Genomic DNA, 23523 nt, shown 5'->3' on the forward strand with positions numbered 1-23523 from the left:
GTGATCAAAACCAGAAAATAAACATTGATGTTATACTGTTAATTAACCTTCCATCTTATTCAGATTTTCTCATTTTTTCATTATTTTTTTGTTTTAGGATCCTGCTCAGGAGCCCATATTTTATCCAATTATCGTGTCTCCTTAGTCTTCCTCAGTCAGGGACAATCCCTCACTCTTTCTTGTCTTTCGTGATCTTGACACTTTAGAGAGTACTGGCCAATCAGTTGCTTTGTGATCTGTTCTCCTAGTTTGGATTTGCCTGATGTTTCTTCATGATTATGTTGAGGTTATGCATTTTGGGCAAGGAAACCGCAGAAGGGATGTCATGTATCCTCTCAGTGCATCATATACATGAGATTTGGGGCATTAATATTTAAGATGCATTTAGTGTTTCTAAGGTTTAGTTGTATAATTAAATTTGTTGTTTACACTTTATAGTCATTAGTTTTTAGTGTGAAATTTAATATCCTTCATTTTTATTGGTTCTTTGATACTATTTCTTTTCTTATGGATAAGCACTGTGGAAAAGAATTAGAGTATTATGGGTATGCTTTTATATTCTTTTGGTTATTTTTTTTCTGAAATGTAGTATATTTTGATCCCTCAACTATATTTATCAATTTGAGAGGGTATAGTACTTTTGAGGTAGTGGTCTTTTTTTTATCTTGTCTTTGTAAAATCTTTTTATATAATTACTGTCATCATTTTGTTTCAGTTTCAATAGTAATGGGAATTCCCACTGTGAAGAGAGAAGTTAAATCTTACCTCATTGAAACACTTCATTCCCTTATTGATAATCTGTATCCTGAAGAAAAGTTGGACTGTGTAATAGTAGTCTTCATAGGAGAGGTAATTATTTAATTGTTCTTACTTTTTTACCACATATAATCTATAGGAAACTATAGTTGAATAATTGAATATACTTTTATGAGCATTTTTTAATGTGATGAGTAAAGGTTAGGTAATATATTCCATTTGATAGTTAAATTTAAGTCTAACTTGTTATGTTTGCCTTAACTTCTCTCTTACAGTTACAGGCCAGGAATAGTCATCTGTTTTCAGTAAGATAATATTTCATACATAGATCTTTAAGAACAACGAGTCACTATGTGTTGCTCTAGTCCAGGGGTAGTCAACTTTTTATACCTACCACCCACTTTTGTATCTCTGTTAGTAGTAAAATTTTCTAACCACCCATCAGTTCCACAGTAATGGTGATTTATAAAGTAGGGAAGTAACTTTATAAAATTTATAAAGCAGAGTTACAACAAGTTAAAGCATATAATAATAATTACTTACCAAGTACTTTATGTAGGATTTTTGCTGTTTGGCAGAATAAATCTTTATAAAACAACTTACTGTAGTTAAATCTATCTTTTTATTTATACTTTGGTTGCTCAGCTACCACCCACCATGAAAGCTGGAACGCCCACTAGTGGGCGGTAGGGACCAGGTTGACTACCACTGCTCTAGGACCTAAATTTGAAGATTCATTGATGTTCTTTGGGAGTTTTGAAATCTGAGAAAGGTTTAGCCTAGTGTGGGGTTTATTATCTTGTTATTCTCTCCACCCCTGGCCTGTACTTGTAAGACACAGCCATCATTATTATTGAAAACGTCAAAATATCATGAGGAAATACTGTATTTCCTGTAATTTAGGTTCCTTAAAATATCTAAGGAAAGAATAAATCTTGAGCAAATTTTTCATTAATAATGAGGAAAAAAAACACCTTGAAGTAATTATTTTCTTAATTACAATATTATATAGAATTTCAGAATGTGAAAGATTTAGAACATCATCTGGTTCTGGCCTACTGATTTCCAACTTTTCAGTGTTTTTTAAATGAAAATTTTCTTAATGTTTTTCTTACTCTAAGATTAAACACATGTATGCTATTCAAGATAATTAAATAAATATGTAATGAAAAATTACCTGTTATTCCTCCATACAGATACTCTGAAATATATCTTAAGAAATTTCTTCCTGGGACTTGCATACAAATGGATTTGTTGTATATGTATTTTAATATCATGGATATTTTTCATGTTACAAAGAATAAATATCACAACATCATTTTTTATGACTATATGTTTTTCCATTGTATTGTTTTAACATCATTTATTTCTGGTTGATAGACATTTTTAGGTTGTTTCTAGGTTTTTGCTATTATTTTCAACACAGCAGTGAGCATTACTGTAAATAAGTGTTTGTGTCCTTTGTATAGTTACTGAGGTTAGATCAATTCCTAAATGTAGAATTGCCTTGGTCAGAGTCCACAAACATTAAAATGTTCATACATGGCCAAAATGCTATTCAGAGATTGAGCCAGTTTATTATTCTTCCAGCATTCTGTGAGAAAGCTTATTTCCCCGTCCCCAGCTCTGCTAGATAATATCTAGTCTTCAAACTTCTTTTCAAGTGAGAAGCATGGAGGCAGACAGATAGGCTCCCGCATGTGCCCCAACCAGGATCCATCTGGCAAGCCCCCTACAGGGCAATGCTCTGCCCATCTGTGGCTGCTGCTCAGCAACTGAGCTATTTTAGCACTTGAGGCGAGGCCATGAAGCCATCCTCAGCACCCGGTGCCAACTTGCTCAAACCATTTAAGCCATGGCTACAGGAAGGGAAGAGAGAGATAGATAGAGAGAGAGAGAGAGAGAAGGGGGAGGGGTGGAGAAGCAGATGGCCACTTCTATGTGCCCTGACTGGGAATTGAACCTGGGACTTTCACACACTGGGTGGATGCTCTACTGCTGAGTCAACCGACCAGGGCCTATCAGTTTTTAAATATATATTTTTGTCAATTGATGGTTAAAAAATAATACATTACTTTTGTTTAATTTGGGTTTCTTTACTGAGTAGGGTTAAATGTTGATATAAGTTTTGGGGGGATCATTTGCATTTATAATTGTTTTTATAACCTTGCTCATTTTCTGTTCATAATAAATTTTCATGTATGACAGGAATGAACTCTGAAATGTTGTATTTAGTCCAGTTTGTCTTTTGCATGAATTTGTTTGATTTTTTTGTCTGTTACATTTTAAGTAATTATGTTTGTCAATTGCATAATGTATACCAGTAGAAATTGGTATGCCCTTCTTGGAAAGCTATTAAAATTTAAAATATACTCTGTGACCTAACATTCTTCTTCTAAAAATTGATTCAGAAGTAACATTTGCAAGTGTGTAAATATATTCAAGCACATACACACATGTATATAGCTCCTACATGTGCATTAATCAAGTGAATTGAGAAAATGGTCTTGTGGAATATATTGCAAACTATTAGTAGCAGCTATCTTGAGAATTGGGATTATGGGAAGATGCCACTTTCTGTTGTATATAGTTTTATAAAATTAGAATTTTTAAAATAATGAACATGTATTGATATTTTAATCAGAAAAAATTCTTATACACTTGAAAAATAGTGTTCAGTGTATAGACAGATTAGTGGACATAAAGATTCAAGACCCTTGGCCCTGGCCAGATGACTCAGTGGACAGAACGTCAGCTCAGCATGCAGAAGTCCCAGGTTCAATCCCCAGTGAGGGCACACAGAAGTGACTGTCTGCTTTTCTCTCCATCCCCCTCTCTCCATCTCTCTCTCTTCCCCTCTCGCATTCAGTGGCTTGGCTGGTCTGAGCATTGGCCTCAGGTGCTGAGGCTCAGTAGATTCTAGAATCGGCCCCAGATGAGGCTTGCTGGGTAGATGCCAGTCTGGGCACATGTGGGAGTCTGTTTTTCTATCACTCCTGATAATAAGATGTAGTAACACTGGGTTTGGAGTCAGATGACCTGTGTTCAGACCCTGGATTCTGCTACTTAATGTCTGCCACTTACTGCCACCTGAGCAGGTCACTTTTCTTTCTTCAGACTTAGTTTCTTCATCTCTAAAATGAGAATGGTGTTATTGAGCCTTTTGAGTGCAGTGTTGTTATAGGGACGCATAAGGAGATCACACATGGAAAGTTGTAAATTCACGGTGTGGCGCAAGTGTCTCAAGTATTCTGATCTATGAGGACTTCTCCCGACTTGCAGAATTTATATTATATATGTATCTATATAGAATTTTAATATTTGGAAGAAAATCTGTACTGAACAGAAAAAATAATTTATAGAGTTGATTGAATTGCCTTTGGGTAATTTAAAATTCTTAATTATTGCATTTACATTTGGTTCTACCTTAATCAAGTTTTAAAGTAAGTCATTTTAAAGTAAGTGTCTGGTAGCTTAGGGCTCATCAACACTAGTAACAAGTGATACTCTGTGGCTTTCACCTTGACCTACATATGAGATGGTTCCTAGATATAGACCAGGGGTAGTCAACCTTTTTATACCTACCACCCACTTTTATATCTCTATTAGTAGTAAAATTTTCTAACTACCCACTTGTTCCACAGTAATGGTGATTTATAAAGTACAGAAGTAACTTGATAAAATTTATAAAGCAGAGTTACAGCAAGTTAAAGCATATAATAATAATTACTTACCAAGTACTTTATGTCGGATTTTCGCTAAGTTTGGCAGAATAAATTTTTATAAAACAACTTACTATAGTTAAATCTATCTTTTTATTTATACTTTGGTTGCTCTGCTACCGCCCACCATGAAAGCTGGAACGCCCACTAGTGGGCGGTAGGGACCAGGTTGACTACCACTGGGCTAGACAGATCCCTAGCCTCTTCCTGAGCCCATATTTCCAACTGCCTACTTAATTTGAATTGTTTTTATGGGCAACTCTTAACCTCTCAATAACTAAAATAATCTGGTTTTGTCAGACTGCCTCTTTTCCAGGTTTCCTACGAGTTCTTTACATATTAGTGTTAGTAGTTCTGTGTGCTAGTTATTTTACTTCTGGTTCATTATGTAGACCTTGTGCATTTTTGGTTCTGGTTGTGTTATTCCTTAGCCTGAAATGTTACCTCTTTCTTCTTCTTTCTTATTCATCCTCAGGTTCCACCTCATCCCTTTTATAAAACTATTCCTACTGTCCATTCAAAATTAACCTAGAGTAAATAGGCAAAAGTAAATTAATCTTTTGCAAATAGTTTTACTTTTTGTAAAGGATTGAATTACCTCTGGTCCACTTTCATATATGAGGAGAAAATTTAGAATGAGAAAGATCTGGAGAAGAATACACATGGACAAGAAAGGGTATCATAATATCTTCATCCCCTGTGACTTTTTGTTATTCTTTTTTCTTGAAGGGGGAGACCATAAGATGCCCCTCTGGGAGTAGAGGAGAGACAGAAAAGTAATTATTAGCTACATTTTTGTGTTTTGTTTCTCTCTGGTGATTTCTCCCTTAGGAGTTCATTGGGCATACCTGAGGAGACATTTTTATAGAACATTGAGGATCTGGACAGTTGACTATTGATGTGTTATTTAAAAATTCACAGATTCTATTTTGGAATTGCAGGAATTGAGAGAAATGGATTTCAGTTGTTCAGAAGGATTCATGAGATGATCCAAGTGTGATGTTCACATTTTTAAATTGTGTCATTTTTGTGTCTACTTTTAATAGAATTTAATTATAATTTTTGTATTCTAATCCTTTGTTGTCCATATGCTTTATTATTATATATTTTATTCTATTATTTATATCGTTATTTACATTATTTCTATCACTCATAGTCATTTCTGACAAAACATTTTCTTACATTATACTCGGAATTTTAGCAAAATTTCTTTTTTCTGTTCCATTCTTTTATTTGTAGAATTCTCTATTTTATTCATCTTGGTGAGAGGAAATGCCTCTCTCCTGCTGTGGAAACTGAAAATGTCAGATACTGGCTTTACTAGTTCAGGCATATGACCTGGGCTCAGCCACTTGAGTGTTCCTATCCTGGACTTTGAGTGGAGCTTTATTATTTTCAGATGACGCAGAAAATCCAAAAGACTAAACCCACAATTTATTAGAAATAATGAGAATTTGTCAAGGTGGCCGGATATGTTCAATTTATGTTTCTATATGTCAGTAACACTAAATAAGAAAATACATTTAGAAGAAATGATTTTCTAAAGAAGAAGGGATTGTGAACAGTTCATTGTGGTGATACAGTGGTGTTGGTAGTGGTGTTTTTCCTGGGGTTACAGGAGCAGAGTCCAGAGGCATTTAAGACTGATGGAGAGGACTTTGCAAGCTGTGGCATGGAGAGTGTTCTCTGATTTTTGGCTGTCGCCCAGCTTTATTTCTGCTACCTTCCTATCCTGGCTCCTCGGCCTGACTGAGGGTTCCATGAGTTAGTTCTACTCATCATCTTTCAGTGAATTGTTTTACTGACTGTTCTACTAGAGTCAGTTTCTGTTACAACTAAGATCCTGACTGATACAGCTTGTATCTTGTTCAGAAATGCCTCAATTATATGTAACTACCACTGAAACAGAACATGCAGTCAACATGGACGCACAGGGGTAGGGGCTAAATGCTATTAGGGTGAAAAGAAGAGATGAAATGAGTTTTTGAGCCAGTTTCTGATAGAATTTTTTCTGTCAGATTATCCAGATTATCTGGATGATAACCATAAAGAGTGCTGAGAATTTGAAACGAGAACTTTAGGTAACCTTTAGGTAGTATATCTTTTATATCATTCTAATTATTCACATTTCTGCAATTTGCCTAAAAACATTCTAAAGACATGTTTAATTTTTAAGTTCCCTAAACTGAAGAATTCAAGCTGAGATTCTTTAATTAAATAAATTAAACATGTTGGAAACCATCTAAAGGTTGTCTCTGAAAAACTGAATTTAGAGAATTTCCAGCTCATAATGTGTTTAGTATGTAGCATGAAAAACTTTTCTGGATTTTCTGTTGTACACATTTTATTTTGTATTTTATAGTCAGTGTGCCTGAGACTTTTATTATGCCTTCTTTAAAATTCTTAGATTTAAATTGGATTAACAGTGCTAGTTAGTTGGCTAATGGACAGAAACTTACAAAGCAAGTAAATTTATAAATGAATACAGAAACAGAATAACCAGAGAATTGATCAAATTGCTCTGAGTTTTTTTTTCCCACATTTTCTATTATATATTTTATTTGCTAGGAAATATTTCCTGATGATTAATTTTGGGGTAGGTAATATGATCATATGCTTTAAAAATTATAAAGATGTGTGTGTGTTATGTACTTTGAAAAATTTTCCTTTTAGTGCTATCGCCTAGCCACTGATTACTTCTCTACAGGCATAACTGTTAGTGGTCGTGGTTCCTATTCAGAGATATAATATATTTAATGGATATATATGTGGACATATTTTTTATTTCTATATATATGGTATAATATCAGAACATTAGAACATAAAGAGCTATATTTCTTAAAAAATTTATTCTTAGAAAATCATCCCTTTTGTCTAAGTTTTAAAATGTGTTTGATATAAGGTGGAACAAAGTAGACTTATTCTTTTTGTGGTTATTCCCCCTCCCCCCAATTTCTTTGTGTATGTGTGTGTATTTGTATTCACACCCTCTTGATTAGTTTTTATTTATCATTTCACAAACCACCTTTTTGGATTTCTTTCTTTTTTTTCTAATTCAATAACATCTACTTTTAACGTTATTAATTTTTCTGCTTTTTGTTAGTTCCATGTTATACTTTATAAACATTTTGTCCTGGGTACTAAATTGATTTATTTTCATTATTTCTTTTTGTTAAGATAAGAATATGAATTTTCTTCTGAACACTGTTAGCTGTAGCCCATAGGTTCTGTATTCCATAGAGTTGTGTTTGATTTTCATTGGTAATTGCATATAATGTCAATGCTGTGTTCCTGGGTGGACTCTGTATAAGTAGCTTAGTCTTTTTAGTTAGACAGTTTAGTGTGCTTTCAGCCAGGGTTAGGTACCTGAGTGCTTTGGAACTTTTTGCACCCCAGAGCACCTGAGGAATAGTCACTTCAGAAATAAATAGTAGCCCTCTCAATAGTTATGTATTCTCAAGATTTTGTAATTACCTGTTAGTCTTTTTTATTTTAATAAAGGCAAAAGTACATATTTTAGTCTAAGTATTTATTGAACAAGTATTTATTGAAGTACTAGAATGAGGAAGATAATGAAGATTAAAATTTTTAAAAAATTTGTTAGTCAAGAGATTGTATCTTTAACTTGTAATCTGGTCTTCCACAGTAATATTTTTCTATACCTGTCTATTTTTAATAAATTTTTTATAAATATCAGTTATACATGCACATGGCTTAGGAGTCCATCCAGTTCTCCAAAGTTCATTATAGTATTAAATGCATTCTCCTGCCTTTATTCTCCTATCCCTGTACCCTTCCTTTTCTTTCTGCTTCCTCATTTCCTCCCCATCTGAGACCTTTTGGCTCTTTTAGTTCTAGCTGGCCAGTCATCAAGTTACGTGACTTCCTGCTATGTTATTCAAGTGACACTATTCTTTGATCTTTTAAGAAAACCAACTTTTAGTTTTATTGACTTTTTAATTTCTCTATTTTCTATTTAATTATTTTTACTCTATTATTTTCTTCTGGTTACTTTAAGTTTGGCTTATTCTTTTTTTCTAGATTTTTAAAGTGAATGCTTAGATTATTGGTTGGAGAGGCTTTTTTTCATAATAGAAGCAATTTAAAGGTATAAATTTCCCTGTCAGCACCATATTAGCTGGATCCCATAAATTTTGATATGTCATTTTTATTTTTATTCAGATCAAAATACTTTCTAACATAACTACTTCTTCCACTCATAGTTAATTAGAAATGTATTATTTGATTTTTAACTATTTGTGGATATCCCAATTTTCCTTCTCTTGTTTTGATTTTTTAATTCAACTCCATTGTAGTTAGAGAAGAGACTTTGTATGATTTTAGACCTTTTAAATTTACCAGTACAGTAATCTTTCCTTACCCATGGGATTTTTCAAGACCCCAGTGAATGAAACTGTGAACTATATATAATATTATTTTGAACGATATATAATACTATGTTTTTTCCTTATACATATACACCTTTTTACTTAAAGGAAGCACTTACGGCTTCTCTTGGCGTATCTGAATAGCCAGCATCACTACTTGTTTGGGGGCCATTATTAAATAAAGTAAGGGTTACTCAAACACAAACACTGTGATGCTACAGCAGTCAATCTGATAACCAAGATGGCTACCGAGTAACTAAGATACAGGTAACATGTACAGTGTGGATACACTGGACAAAGGGATGATTCACATCTTGGGCAGGAGCTGGATAGTGCAAGATTCTATATGCTACTCAGAATGGCATGTAATTTAAATGTGTTTATTTCCAAAGTTTTCCGTTTTAATATTTTCTGACTGTTGACTGTAGGTAACTGAAACCACGGAAGGTGAAACTTGGGAGCAGGGGGCTACTGTACTAGTTTATGGACTAGCATATGGAGCCTGTGGACAGAATTTCATGTGTGCTTAAAGCTGGTCTGTGGACTTACATATAGAACTTCCCTGGACAAGAATAGACTGCTGTTGTTGAGTGTTTTATAGATGTCTGTTAGGTCAAGATGGTTGATAGTGCTGTTCAAGTCTTCTATAGACTTATTGATTTTCTCTTTAGTTGTTAGCTGTGTTGGTGCATCAGTAGTATTTTGGCTTATAATTTTTCAACAGCTAGATTTTGAGATGATTATTTATGCATTGTTTATAAATCATACAAATCTGATAGGGAAGAAGTTTTGTGTGTGTGTGTGTGTGTGTGTGTGTGTAATATCCTATAAAATTTGCTTATAATTCAAATAATATTTACTGAAACAATGGTAAGTGCCAGGCATATCATTGAATATAACAAAGCCTCTGCCCAGTGAAACCTATATTATAGAGAAGGACAGATGAAAAAACTAATGTATATAGTACAGCGATTTTCAACTGGATTGTCGCAAGAATTTTTAAAAGATTCAATACCTGACTAGTCAGGGGCACTGACTTCTCTTCCCTTAGATTGTCAAATAAAAAAATAACAACCGCCAACACAAGAGCTGTCTTGATATGAATGAATCAAAATTATACCTATGTTTTTGTCAGATTGGCAAAAAAAACATATTTTTTGGTGTGCCGCAGAATTTTAGTAATTAGTTTATGTGTGCCATGAGATGAAAAGGGTTGAAAAACACTGGTATAGTATGTTAGATGGTAGGAAGTGCTGTGGAGAAGAAATCAGAGTAAACAGACAGGAAAGGGAGGACAAGGTGGCCAGGGGATGGTTTATTAGAGAGGTCAGGACATTTGGACAAAACCTGAAGGGTGCTAGAATTGAACAAGCAGAGAAATACCATGTGCAGAGGTTCTGAGGTTAGAGTATTGCTTTGTCACTTTTTGTGAAACAGTAAGAGCTGTATGGCTGGAGCAGAAAAGGTGAGGAGGCAGGCAGTAGGAGGAGGCAGGCAGAGAAGGAATGGGTGAACCAGATTACGGAGGACGGTCCAGCCATTGTAAGACCTTTGCTTTTACTCTGAATCAGGGCACTGGCAAAGTTTTTTGTAGCAGGCCACGTGGTGGCAAATATTTTAGGCTTTGAAAACTAGACAGATAGTCTTTGTTGAAACTATTAAACTTTACTGTTGTAGCTCAAAAACAACTATAGATACTATACATGAATGAGTGGGGTTGGGTTTAAATGAAGTTTTACATTACGAAAACAGGCAGCAGGTCTCTTTGCCATCTGCTGCTCTTCTTAAGATGTAACGCTATTTAAGGGTTTTGTGTAGAAAAGTCATTGACTTACTTTTTCTTTCTTTAAGGTACTTTAAAACACTATTTTTAAATAATTTTAGATTTACAGAAAAGTTGCAAAGATAATACAGAATATTTCCTTCATTCAGCTTGCTCTAATGTTAACAACTATGTAGCCATAATAAAATGTTCAAAACCATAGGCTTTCTTCAAATTCCATGTTTTTCCAACTCAGGTCACTTTTCTGTTTTAACATTCAATCCAAAACATCACATTACATTTACTTGTTCTGACTGACTCATTTTTTTTTCTTTCCATGAACAGATCGTCTGTTTTTTTCTTGTCTTTCATGAACACTTAGTTCTTTTGTAGACTGTCTCAATTTGGATTTGTCTGATATTTTCTCATGATGAGGTTTTAGGTGTACATTTTTGGCAAGAATAACTTGACTTTTAAAAGGATCACGTTGGTTGCTTTTGAAAGGGCAGAAGCAAGGAGACTACTTAGAAAACTGTTTCAATCATCTAACAGGCTTGGACTAGGATAATCATGGAGGTGGTAAGAAGTAGTCACATTATGAACATATTTTGAGCTGAATGGGTTCTGATAAAAAAAAAAAGGTTTGAGTATAAGGGCATCACCTTCGACGACTTCCTGAAGATCTGGCAGGGGTTTGACATCGAGACCAAGATGCACGTCTGCTTCCTTAACATGGAAACAATGGCCCTCTGCCACTGACCGCCGCCTCCCCTTGGAGAACTGCACCCTGCACAGCATGGCAGGGCGGGGCGGCCTTCCACAGGCCCAGGGCTGTGGCTGCAGCTATCGTTGTCATCAGCACCCCTCTGCTCACCCCACCCTCCCAGCACAGGGCATGGTGTGTGGGATGTTACTGTTTTTATCTCCAGTAATAAAAAAAAAGAATGGTTAATTAAAAAAAAAAAGGTTTGAAAAATACTGCTGTAGCATTAACAAACTAGGAGAAAGAGAGAAAGGTGATGGTGGATAGGGTGAAAAAGAAGTCTTATTTTTCCTTTTATGTCTGTTTTTTTTAACTTCCTCTCCTTTTTTAAAAAATTTTTTTATTTTTCTGAAGTTGGAAATGGGGAGGCAGTCAGACTCCCGCATGTGCCCCACAGGGATCCACCCGGCATGCCCACCAGGGGGCGATGCTCTGTTGCAACCAGAGCCATTCTAGCGCCTGAGGCGGAGGCCATAGAGCCATCCTCAGCGCCCGGGCCAACTTTGTTCCAGTGGAGCCTTGGCTGCTGGAGGGGAAGAGAGAAACAGAGAGGAAGGAGAGGGGGAGGGGTGGAGAAGCAGATGGGCACTTCTCCTGTGTGCCCTGGCCAGGAATCGAACCTGGGACTCCTGCACACCAGGTCGACGCTCTACCACTGAGCCAACTGGCTGGGGCCTAACTTCCTCTCCTTTTTACTCACCTTTCAACAGGTTGACCATGTTAGAAACCAGCAAAGCTAATTGTGATATTTGTTAGCCTTTGTGGTACATCTACACTAAATTAAAATATCACATAATCAAGCATTAGGTAGGTAGAAATAGCTTTTTCTCGGCTAGGAAAATAAGATTTATTATGAGCTGCCAGCCCTATTCTCACATATGCCTATTCATTTAGTCATATGTCACTTGTATACATTATCTTTCTGGAATTCTTACTGGTTTCTTATTACGTAAAATGGCCATCAGCTTTCAGCCATGATGGAGTTAATAAGAATTGGACTTACCTTCTTGTTATCAGTATCTAGAAACTAGCTCACAAAATATATGATTTAGTTGTTCTTAGACATTGGACAACAGACTCTGCAGGATGTGATTACCTGAGAGAAATAGATACAGTGGACAACATGATTGCCCCAGCTTTCTGCCTGGTAACACATTTCAGATCACATTGCAGGAAGGGGAAATCCAAAGACAGCAGCTGGATATTGCAGAACAGTTCTAAAAAGGAGCATGCTACATAGAAAATGATGGTGCCTGTGCATCTTTGTTGTATTGGGCCATACATGCATAGGATTGAACTCCACAAGCCTGGGAAAGAAATGATAAGGGAGATATAAGCTAGACAGTTCCCATTGTCCACATAGGATGCGGTCTGATCAGCCAGAATGGCACATCCTTGATAATTACGTGAGGTATTCAATGGGGGCTCCAGAGTGGTCAACACCTTACTATCTGGGCTGAACTATCCTTGAAGTGGTGATTCTAGACCTATCCCAGCAAAGCTTAAAAAGAGTTCTGTAAGGGATCTACTGATCCACAAATAGCCTGCTAGAATAAAGCTCAACACTTTTTTTTAAAAAAGATAACAAAATCAGGACACTCAATAGTGTGCCATTTATGATGTCCAGGATCATATAAAAATAGCCAAGCAGTAAAAATAAATGTGACCTATAACAAGAATAAAATTTAGCTAAATAGAAACAAATCTATGACAAGAGTTGGTAGAAATGGAAGATAATAAGGACAATAAAACAGCTGTCACAAACATTTTACTCAGAGCTTGACAGTATATCCCAGCTCATGTTGTAGACATTGAGTAACTGGAGTGAAATGACTAGAAAGAAGATAGTAAATTTACATATAAAAGATATTTTCCAAAACCAACTTTTACCTTCAAGTTATTTAAAACTTAGCTCTCTTAATTCTATGTTCTCTTTTGATCTGACGTTTATAATTTTTTTTTCTCCTTTTCATCTGTTTTACAACAGCCTCAGGTCTCTAACATTTGCAACATTTATTTTTCTTTCATAGGAGCTTGCCTATAACTTTGTTTTATTCTTTGGGCCATTGGAAATAAATATCTGTAACTTACTTTTAGAAGTATCTTTTTACTCAGATTTCTATTTCACACATTTGCAGCGTTAGTACAACACCTATAGCATATTCAGAAGGGATGTTATTACATATATTAATTGATTTTAATTGAAAGTTTCCCTGAAATCAGTTAACTTTGTTGCAGTTTTCTGAATTTCATGATGTTATATAAAGAGGTACATTTCTTTTCAAATGAGACTTTATAAATTATTGATTTAAAATAATAAAGATTGAAATTTATTATTAACATTTAATTTATAAACTACTGGTAAAATTGACTCTTAAGCCAAGTATATATGTTGATGATGAATTGTTTGTATGAGTATTTATTGGTGAACGGCTGTCAACATTAGTGGTTTATTTTATCCTGTTATTATGCTTGTTAATCTTTTTCTTATTTATACTTCAGAGAAGCTGTGGGACCTTGTAATCATCCAGTTTGTATACACAGGTTTTTCTTTTTAAGATACTTTTTAAAAAACGTAATTTTATTCTATTTTTTCTTTTTTGTGATTCACATAAGATACAATTTACCCATTTAGAGTCAGAGTGGTGCAACTTTTATCTCAAATCAATTTTAGAACATTTTTGTCACCCCCAAAATGCAGCCCTTAGCCATCACCCATTAATAGCACTCTCCCAACTCCAGTCCTGGGCAACCACTAATCTACTTTCTGTCTCTACAGATTTTTTTTTTAGTTTTATTTTATTTATTTATTTATTATTTTTAGCAGAGCCAGAGAGCCAGAGAGAGGGATAGATAGGGGCAGACAGACAGGAATGGAGAGAGAAAAGAAGCATCAATCATCAGTTTTTCGTGGCGACACCTTGGTTGTTCATTGATTGCTTTCTCATATGTGCCTTGACCATGGGCCTTCAGCAGACCGAGTAACTCCTTGCTCGAGCCAGCGACCTTGGGTCCCAGCTGGTGAGCTTTTACTCAAACCAGATGAGCCCGCGCTCAAGCTGTGACCCCGGGGTCTCGAACTTGGGTCTTCTGCATCCCAGTCCAGGCGTCTACGGCCATACCACCCTAAACGCACCCGATCTCCTCTGATCTCGGAAGCTAAGCAGGGTTGGGCCTGGTTAGTACTTGGAAGGGAGACCGCATTTCAGTCTGACGTTCAGTCTACTACGCAACTGCCTGGTCAGGCTGTATAGATTTTTATGTAAGTGCAATTATATAGTATGTTGCCCTTTGTAACTGGCTTCTTTCACTTGGCATAATGTTTTCATGGTTCGTGTATATTGCAGTATCAGTAATATTTCCTAGTTTAATATAAAAATAACTTAGCGATGAAGAATACTTGATTCTGCAGAAAAAATGTTGTTCTTTTGCTATGTATGCCCACTTTCCTTCCCACCAATCCCAAGCATATAGTTTATATACCCCTACAATATACGTATTCTAGTTTTAGATTCACAGATACTTTCTCAGAAGTGGAAGATACTACCTTTTTTAAAAATTTTTTTTGTATTTTTTTCTGAAGTTGGAAATGGGGAGGCAGTCAGACAGACTCCTGCATGTGCCTGACCAGGATCCACCCAGCACGCCCACCAGGGGGCAATGCTATGCCCATCTGGGGAGTCGCTCTGTTGAGACCAGAGCCATTCTAGCACCTGAGGCAGAGACCACAGAGCCATCCTCAGCGCCCTGGCCAACCTTGCTCTAATGGAGCCTTGGCTGCGGGAGGGGAAGCCAAGGCTCCCCTTGGAGTGAGACAGAGAGGAAGGAGAGGGGGAGAGGTGGAGAAGCAGATGGGTGCTTCTCCTGTGTGCCCTGGCCAGGAATCGAACCCGGGACTCTTGCACGCCAGGCCGATGCTCTACCACTGAGCCAACCAGCCAGGCTGATATTACCTTTTAAGAAGTCTCCACATGCTTTTACAAAAGTCTCAGGAGAAAGTGCTCTTGTTACATAAATCAGCAAGCCCCAAGATCTCAGAAGAGACCGCCTTTCTTACTGTTGACATTTAAGATGGGGGAGGGGCTAATAGAGGCCCCAGGGGAGACACAGATTGCCCTGGCCATGTGTTCTGGGCCAGTTATATGGTTTAACTTTCTCAGTGGAGTTCCAGAACAATTTCCTCAGCTGATACCAGAAAGGATTGATTCTGTTGTTTGAAAATGACACTAGTTACAGTCATTCAGGCAGATCTTTTTCTAGTTACGTCAGTTAGCATGCAACATAAGGATTATGTGTAATATTAGATGTGGACCACTTACATTTGATAAATTATTACACATGACATGACACAATAAATCTACATTCATATAAGTTTATTCTTCTTGGCCCTCTTAGCCTACTGAGAATAGAGAGCTGGTCTTGTTCATATTTGTATTTCTGTTTCCTTGGATAGGCAAATTACTGGCACTCAGTAAATGCTTATGAAATTGAATTTCATGTTTTTGCTAAACTTATTAAAGTTTATATAAACCAGACTTGATCATGTTCTCCAAAATTAGAATCTGATGAGTAGTATGATACTCACTGATTAAACATGTAGGTGATAATTTATTGACAAAGAGATCTCTACTATTTGCGTTCATATAGGGGAAGTACACAGAGTGGTGGGCTGTGTTCTATTGGTATCTCCATAGTTCTTGAGTCCTGAAGGATGTAGTCTAAGATGTCTCACTCCTAAGTCTTTAGACTTAACAATAAAAATAGGGAATACTTTTAATTAACAGAAATTAAAGTTGAAATATTTTTCCATAGAACTGCTTATAATCCAAAAGTTTTATAATTTCCAGAGTTAAGCTTTATCTTTGTGTGTTTTCCTTAAGTTGTAGTAAGTGTTTTGGTAGTCTTCATAGCATAGGTCATTGATGGGCAATTGATTTCTTTTAACAATTGAGCATTTTAATATAAGCTGTCACTGAATTTAGAATTGATAGGTCTATTGGATCTGCACTTGAATATAATTTGAAAGTACATAGGTCTGATAAGCATCTATTTCTAACTGTGGTTAAAGTGCTCTTAACTTGGGTTACCATTTTCAACCTGATAATAGCTTTTTTCTTACATTTTTATTACTGTCTCTGAGGTATTTTTTCCTCTCACTTTTCTTTTTTAAAATAGTATAGGAAACTAGGCTCAGAGATGTGGCTTACTTCAAATTATACAGGCCAGTAGCCACAAAGGCACATCTTGAAGCTGGGTTTTATGATTCCAAGTGGACAGATCTTTTCCTGTAGCATCTGCAGCTGTTGTTTCTTCACTACTTGTAGTCTGCATGTTTCAGAAGTATTAGAAAGTTTCTGTGCTGCTCACTTTTTCTGTTGAATTGAACATCAACAGTTGAAAATAATAAAAATTTAGTTATCTGCATATTGTATTAGTGACTACTCAGTGATAGATAATGGGGCAATAAAACAGAAGACAGAAATGCAAATCCCATAAGTTAACTGAAAACTCAATGTAATGTCAATGAATGTTTTATTCATTTTGAGTTTAGTATTAAAAGTTAAATAAAAATATAAAAACAATGAATGTAGGTAAAATTTTTTTTTCTTTCCCAGACAGATATTGATTATGTACACGGTGTTATAGCCAACCTGGAGAAAGAGTAAGTTCTTCTTAATTATGGAAGTGAAAATAATCGTTATTGTTATTTCTTCGCTTTCTGCTAAAAGTTAATGCCTTCCTTTATAATTCATTTCTCTGGAGTTCAGTGTTCATTGGACTACCTATCACTGGGCTTTACATTGTTATAAAGTAGGTGCATGTCTATCCACTTATCTGATGAGATAAATTGGTATATTTTATTGTAGAAAAGACTTGAATGTTCTATGTATGTAACATCAAATAACAGAAGTCTTTCATCTGAAAGATAGTGAATATAGAGAGAGTCATGTGAAATTACTTAAATCTTTCATTCTCTGCTGTCAGGTAAGTAGTCATGAAGCAGTTTTAAACTTCAGTGCTACCTGACCTGTGGTGGCTCAGTGGATCAAGCATCGACCTGGAATGCTGAGGTCGCTAGTTCAAAACCCTGGGCTTTGCCTGGTCAAGGCACATTGGGAGTGGATGCTTCCTGCTCCTCCCCCTTCTCTCTCTCTCTCCTCTAAACTGAATAAATAAATTAAAAAAATAAATAAATAAAATTCAGTGCTAAACTACACCCAAATCTGATCTATTTTGCAAAGATTAACATTATGCTGTGAGCAAGGCACATCTCAGGTAACAGATGGATAGTTTAGTAAATTTTAGATAATTTTTAAAAGTCTGCTTTGGTGGTTTTAATGGTAACATCAAAAAAAATCAGTCTTGACATGGTTTCTTCATTGAATTATATCTGTTTTTGCTCCCAAAAAACCAACTCTCTACTTAAAAAGACTAAAGAGAAACAATTATTTGCCAACTCTAGATTTAAATAATGTGCCTCTGTCTTTGTCTATCAAAATGCCAACAATAGAGATTTTTTAAAAAATACATGTATTTGTTCAGCATTGAACTGCATTTGTTAGATTTTCCTCAAATGCTCAATTTCTTGGCAGCCTTCACACAAGTACAATTTAGGATAGGATCCTTAACATAGGACCAGGACAATCATTAATCCGCTGCCCATGAATCACATGGGCAGGTCTGTGGGGTACATGCAGTGATGTTGATTCCTGTCTTCATCATTGCATAGTAAAACCATGTCCAGAAAAAAAAGTGCAGTTATGCACCAAGACCATTCTTGCAAAGGCAGGTAATTACACAAGCAATTTGTACTGATTTGCAAAAATAAAGGAAAATGCAAATAAGAAAGAAATTGCAGCTGAGTAAGTAAGACTGATTTTAAAAACTTTAGGTCAGTGTTTCTCATCCTTGGCACTGTTAACATCTTGGGCTAGATCAGTGGTAGTCAACCTGGTCCCTACCGCCCACTAGTGGGCATTCCAGCTGTCATGATGGGCGGTAGCTGAGCAACCAAAATATAAATAAAAAGATAGATTGCCTGACCTATGGTGGCACAGTGGATAAAACGTTGACCTGGAACGCTGAGGTCGCTGATTCAAAACCCTGGGCTTGCCTGGTCAATTGAGGCGCATATGGGAGTTGATTCTTCCTGCTCTTCCTCCTTTCTCTCTCTCTCTCTCTCCTCTCTACAATGAATAAAGAAAATCTTTAAAAAAAAAAAAAAAAAGATAGATTTAACTATAGTAAGTTGTTTTATAAAGATTTATTCTGCCAAACAGCGAAAATCCGACATAAAGTACTTGGTAAATTATTATTATTATATGCTTTAATTTGCTGTAACTCTGCTTTATAAATTTTATAAAGTAAAGTTACTTCCTTACTTTATAAATCACCATTACTGTGGAACTGATGGGCGGTTAGAAAATTTTACTACTAACAGAGATACAAAAGTGGGTGGTAGGTATAAAAATGTTGACTACCCCTGGGCAAGATAATTCTTTGTTGTGAGGACTTCTGGTGCATTGAAGAATGTTTAACAGTATCCCTGATGTCTACCCACTAGATGTCAGTATTGTCCATACTTAAGAAAACCAAATATCTCTGGACAATGCTCAGAGTACCCTCGGGACAAGAGCACTCTCACTTGAGAAACAATAGTTTAGAATGACATATAGTATATAATCCACGACTAAATCTTCCTGAAAATTGAACTTGGATTTTGCATAAATATATGTACACATAGACACATTCATTAATTTTTCTTCAATTCTTATTTTCTGTAACACCTTGATTTGTTAAAGTTCTTACACTTTTTAGGAAGGTGATACCTGCAGTTGGCCTAAGATTTCCTTGCTGCTCTAAGGATAGTGGCATTTTACACTTTTTTTTAGCATTATTTTTAGAAAAGGCTGTGTTATTGGAAAAATCTGTATTTTTCAGGCAAATCATTGCTGAGCTACTTCATTGAACATAGTGTCACTGTAACAGTATACATTACTGATGTGTTTTATATTAACACAGTAAATTGAGCAGTAAGATTAAATCCTGGTGAGCTTAAATAACTCAGCTAACCTTTTTCATGATAGATTTTCTAAAGAAATCAGTTCTGGTTTGGTGGAAATAATATCACCTCCTGAAAGCTATTATCCTGACTTGACAAACTTAAAGGAGACATTTGGAGATTCTAAAGAAAGAGTAAGGTGAGCCTGTGTTTTTTTTTTAGAACCCTCACTCATTTGAATATATGGTAAATGTAGTTTTATGTATCAGAGCTTCACACATTTTAGGGTTGAGCCAATTAGTAAGAGCCAATGAATTTGGGGGTATTTTATTGGAAATTCTGTGGAGTTTCTGATGAGAGATTGAATTTGGTAAAATTAATAATTTGTATAACTGCTGCTCTAATGTTATGACTGTTCTTAAAAGTATATTATCTGTAAGTCAGAAGTTAGTTCAGATCAAAACCTTTTCTGTATGCAGCATAAATGAGAGCCGACTCAGTAAAAATGACAAACAGTAATACTGTTTTGCAAAATTACAATTGTAATAATGTAATTTAGTCATTTGGATATGTCTCTAAATCTCTAAAATTGAAGGACTTAACTTCTGTTGTGTTATTAAAAACAAAGTAATTTAAGAGCTATTGGTATTAGTTTTGGATTAGTTAATACCAATATCACTTAAATTTTGGATTAGTTTTCTCTATAATTAGAGAAAAGGATAAAGGGGTTTTTTGGGAAGAGATTTATTGTACTTGAGCTGTCAATTTGTCCTAAAGACAGTTAATTATATCCACATAATTGGTTAATTGTCCCTTAATAAATACAATTTTTTATTTTTTTTTAATTTAGGGTTGAATTTGGTATAAAAAAATTTTTTTAGGTAGTCTCATTAAACTCAGAACAGCTGATGAGCTGTATTATAGAAAAGCTTGCTAAGTATGAATCAAAGCTTTTATTTTACTGTTTTGTTTTTAAGTTGGCTTTTAGAACCACTTCTCTTATTTAACATTAGTCAGCTTCTGTAAGCTATAGGATTCACTGAAAGGACTTAAATCTCATAAAAAAATTTTTTTGTAATTTTCTGAAGTGAGAAGTGGAGGGAGGCTGCGAACAGACTGACTCCCGCATGCACCCAACTGGGATCCACCCGGCATGCCCACCAGTGGCAATGCTGTGCCCATCTGGGCCATTGCTCTGCTGCAACCGGAGCTATTCTGGCGCCTGAGGTGCTTGGGCCAACTTTGCTCTAAAGGAGCCTTGGCTGTGGGAGGGGAAGAGAGAGATAGAGAGAAAGGAGAAGGGGGAGGGTGGAGAAGCAGATGGGCGCTCCTCCTGTGTGCCCTGGCCGGGAATCGAACGGAGGACTTCCATATGCTGGGCCGACGCTCTACCGCTGAGCCAACCAGGCAGGGCCAAATCTCATAAATTTTAAGAGGATGTTTTGTTTTTTTTTAAGCATTCAATACATATTTATTAATTTCTACTTATTTGAAGCACACCAGAGGAGTGATCCCCAAAGTATAATTTTTGAAGCACTAGTTCCCAGTGACATTAAGATGTCACTTAAAGAAGGGCCAGTGGTCAAGAAAGTTTGGAAAATACAGTATTACAATTTTTTTCAACAGATTATTTACTGCTGCATGTTTCAGTGCCCTATATATGTGTGTGGGCCTCTGAAACTTACTTGACATTAGACTTTTTTTCCTTGGGACACCTTCAGAATTCATGTTTTGTTAAAAGCTTCACTAGAAATGAGTTCTCTTTCACTCTCCTAAGTGGATCTCTTGTGTATGTGTGTATTTCTATATATCTATATGTCTATATCTACATATATGTAGTATATACACCATGTATATATATCATACAAGTTGTATCTATGTAATATATGTACATATTATAGAGTATTATAATTTTATATCATGATATATAAAATATAAACATTTAGTCCTATTTTGCTTAATTTGAGTCTGATTCCTAACTTATTTTTGAAAATTTTTGTTTCAGATGGAGAACAAAGCAAAACCTAGATTATTGTTTTCTAATGATGTATGCTCAGGAGAAGGGCATGTATTACATTCAAGTAAGTGTGGTTTTCCTTTAATGTCTTTCATACTTCTCAAGCAAATGTAACATCAAAGATATACTTTCATTAGAACAGAATGTGTTGACAATGTAAACCCTCTGAGATCTATAAGATGTTAACAATGTATCCGAGAGCAGAAGTCTTTTATGGTCACTGACATTGGGAGCTCTGAGCTTCCATTCCTGGTTCAGCCCAAGCACTGGCTGTCTACTTCATCATGTCACAATGGACAGGTCACTCATCTCCTCCCTTCTCTCCCTTCTCTCCCATCCCTCTATCTTCTCACTCACCCTCTCTCCACTGTTAAAAAGAACTAAAAACTAATTATTTGGAAACTTTTAAAGGGTTATCTTATAATTTTTAGTGGTCTTATTAGTGTAATATTTTATATGCTACATTTACATTTATATCAAAGATAATAAAACTGACATTTAATCCTAATGGTCCAACTTTTAGCATGGCTAAAAGAAGAAATCTATAGGGATAAGAGTTTTAATTTAGCCAGTTAAACAACATCTCAGTAATCTAGGAAGCTCTTCTTTCAAATTTCATTTTCCTCAATGACTTAAGCTTAAAATTTCCATTTGGAATTTTATTTCTTTCACCAAAAGCCTTTATCCCTTGTTTGAAATGCAAATACCCAAGAGGAATGGCACACTAAGTCTATCAGTAATTATTTTTCAGTATACAATGTTTATTGGGTCCTTACCTAGGAGGATGTTTTGATGAAGGTGTCAAGAAGAAGTTCTGGGTCCCTGATTCAGGAAGGAAATGGTGGGCACATACTGGGTGGGGAGAGGTAGGGAGGGGTTTAGTGGGGAAGAAAAGAAGGAAGAAACTTGGCACTACAGGCAAGTTGGACTTCCTGAGATCCGATTTTGTCTCCTTTGACATGTTGTCTCGTGTCAGCTGCATTCAAACGTGCATGCACCCTTCTTTGGTTCACAGGAAGAGATGTGAATGATTCTAGGATCAGAATTTAACATTGTATAGAACAGTATACAACAGTTGAGCATATAAAAATCAATAGCCTAAATTTAGGGAGTACATTTCCTCTAAATACCTTAGAGAAGTCTTATTTTAATTTCAAAATAATTTCAAAACATTTTATTTTAACATATCCCAAATATTACTGTAGTTAAACCTTACTGTTTCCTATAGGACCACTACAGAGTTATTTGCTTTATGAATGAGAACTTTATAGAGAGAATTTAAAAGTATAATTACTTTGCTTTTAAATTTTCTTTAAATTTCTTTCCAAGGAGAGAATTAATAGAAACTTACAGCTTGTTCATGGTATATAGGAAAAGTAAATATTTAGGAACTTAAGGAAAAGATGGAGGGAGTTAAAGGTTGATAAGGAAAACTTAGCCTAAGCAGGGTCGGTATGTAAGAGCAGGGGTCAGTATTGTAACAACAGCAGCAGCTATGAACTGGCATTTATTGTATGCTTACCATTTGTCAGGCATTGTTCTTTACAGTGTTGTGTGCTTTACACATAATATTCATTTAATACAATCTTTTTTCACAAGAGCAGGATCAAACTTTACGTAGTGTTGTATTAACATATTGTAGGCACCTTTGTAGGCCACTAATGTATTGCCAGGGTTTAGTACATTGTCTGGAACATAATAGTTCAATAATTATTTGGTGAGTAAATATATCTTTCTAAATACTTCTACTGTTTTTTCACAGATAGGAAGAAGAAATCTTTTTATAGTACTTAAATACATGAAAACTAAATGCTAAAATAAGTGAAAATTACTTAGTGTGTAACTAAAGATGCTAATGAAAAATTAAGGGAAGGGAAACTTTTCTTAGGATATTAAAATTATCTTGTGACTTTAAAATGATATGAAAGGTAATCTTGGGGAGGAAGTCTTTGCATACATTCCTGATCGCTGATCTCTATCAACTCCCTAGTGAACTGGAAAAAATTCCAAGCATAGTTAACACATGGTATTGACAGAGCATGTGAGGTTCATTGGCACTCTAAATTGCTATGGCTTCTTACGTATTTTGAAGACATCTTTTAAAACATAAGAA

The 23523-nt window shown here is 35.5% G+C and overlaps 1 protein-coding gene across 3 annotated transcripts in view; it reads left to right on the forward strand.

Moving 5' to 3' along the window:
- MGAT4A (alpha-1,3-mannosyl-glycoprotein 4-beta-N-acetylglucosaminyltransferase A) overlaps nt 1-23523 on the forward strand; it is a 160665-nt gene that overhangs the window by 93150 nt on the left and 43992 nt on the right. For all 3 annotated transcript variants that reach the window (XM_066377623.1, XM_066377621.1, XM_066377622.1), the window contains exons 5-8: nt 716-849; nt 17007-17053; nt 19479-19592; nt 21399-21474. In XM_066377623.1, coding sequence (XP_066233720.1) covers nt 716-849; nt 17007-17053; nt 19479-19592; nt 21399-21474 — 371 coding nt within the window. The remainder of the gene's footprint in view (nt 1-715; nt 850-17006; nt 17054-19478; nt 19593-21398; nt 21475-23523) is intronic.

This window comes from Saccopteryx leptura, chromosome 3, assembly GCF_036850995.1.
Source record: "Saccopteryx leptura isolate mSacLep1 chromosome 3, mSacLep1_pri_phased_curated, whole genome shotgun sequence".
NCBI classification, from domain to species: Eukaryota; Metazoa; Chordata; class Mammalia; order Chiroptera; family Emballonuridae; genus Saccopteryx; species Saccopteryx leptura.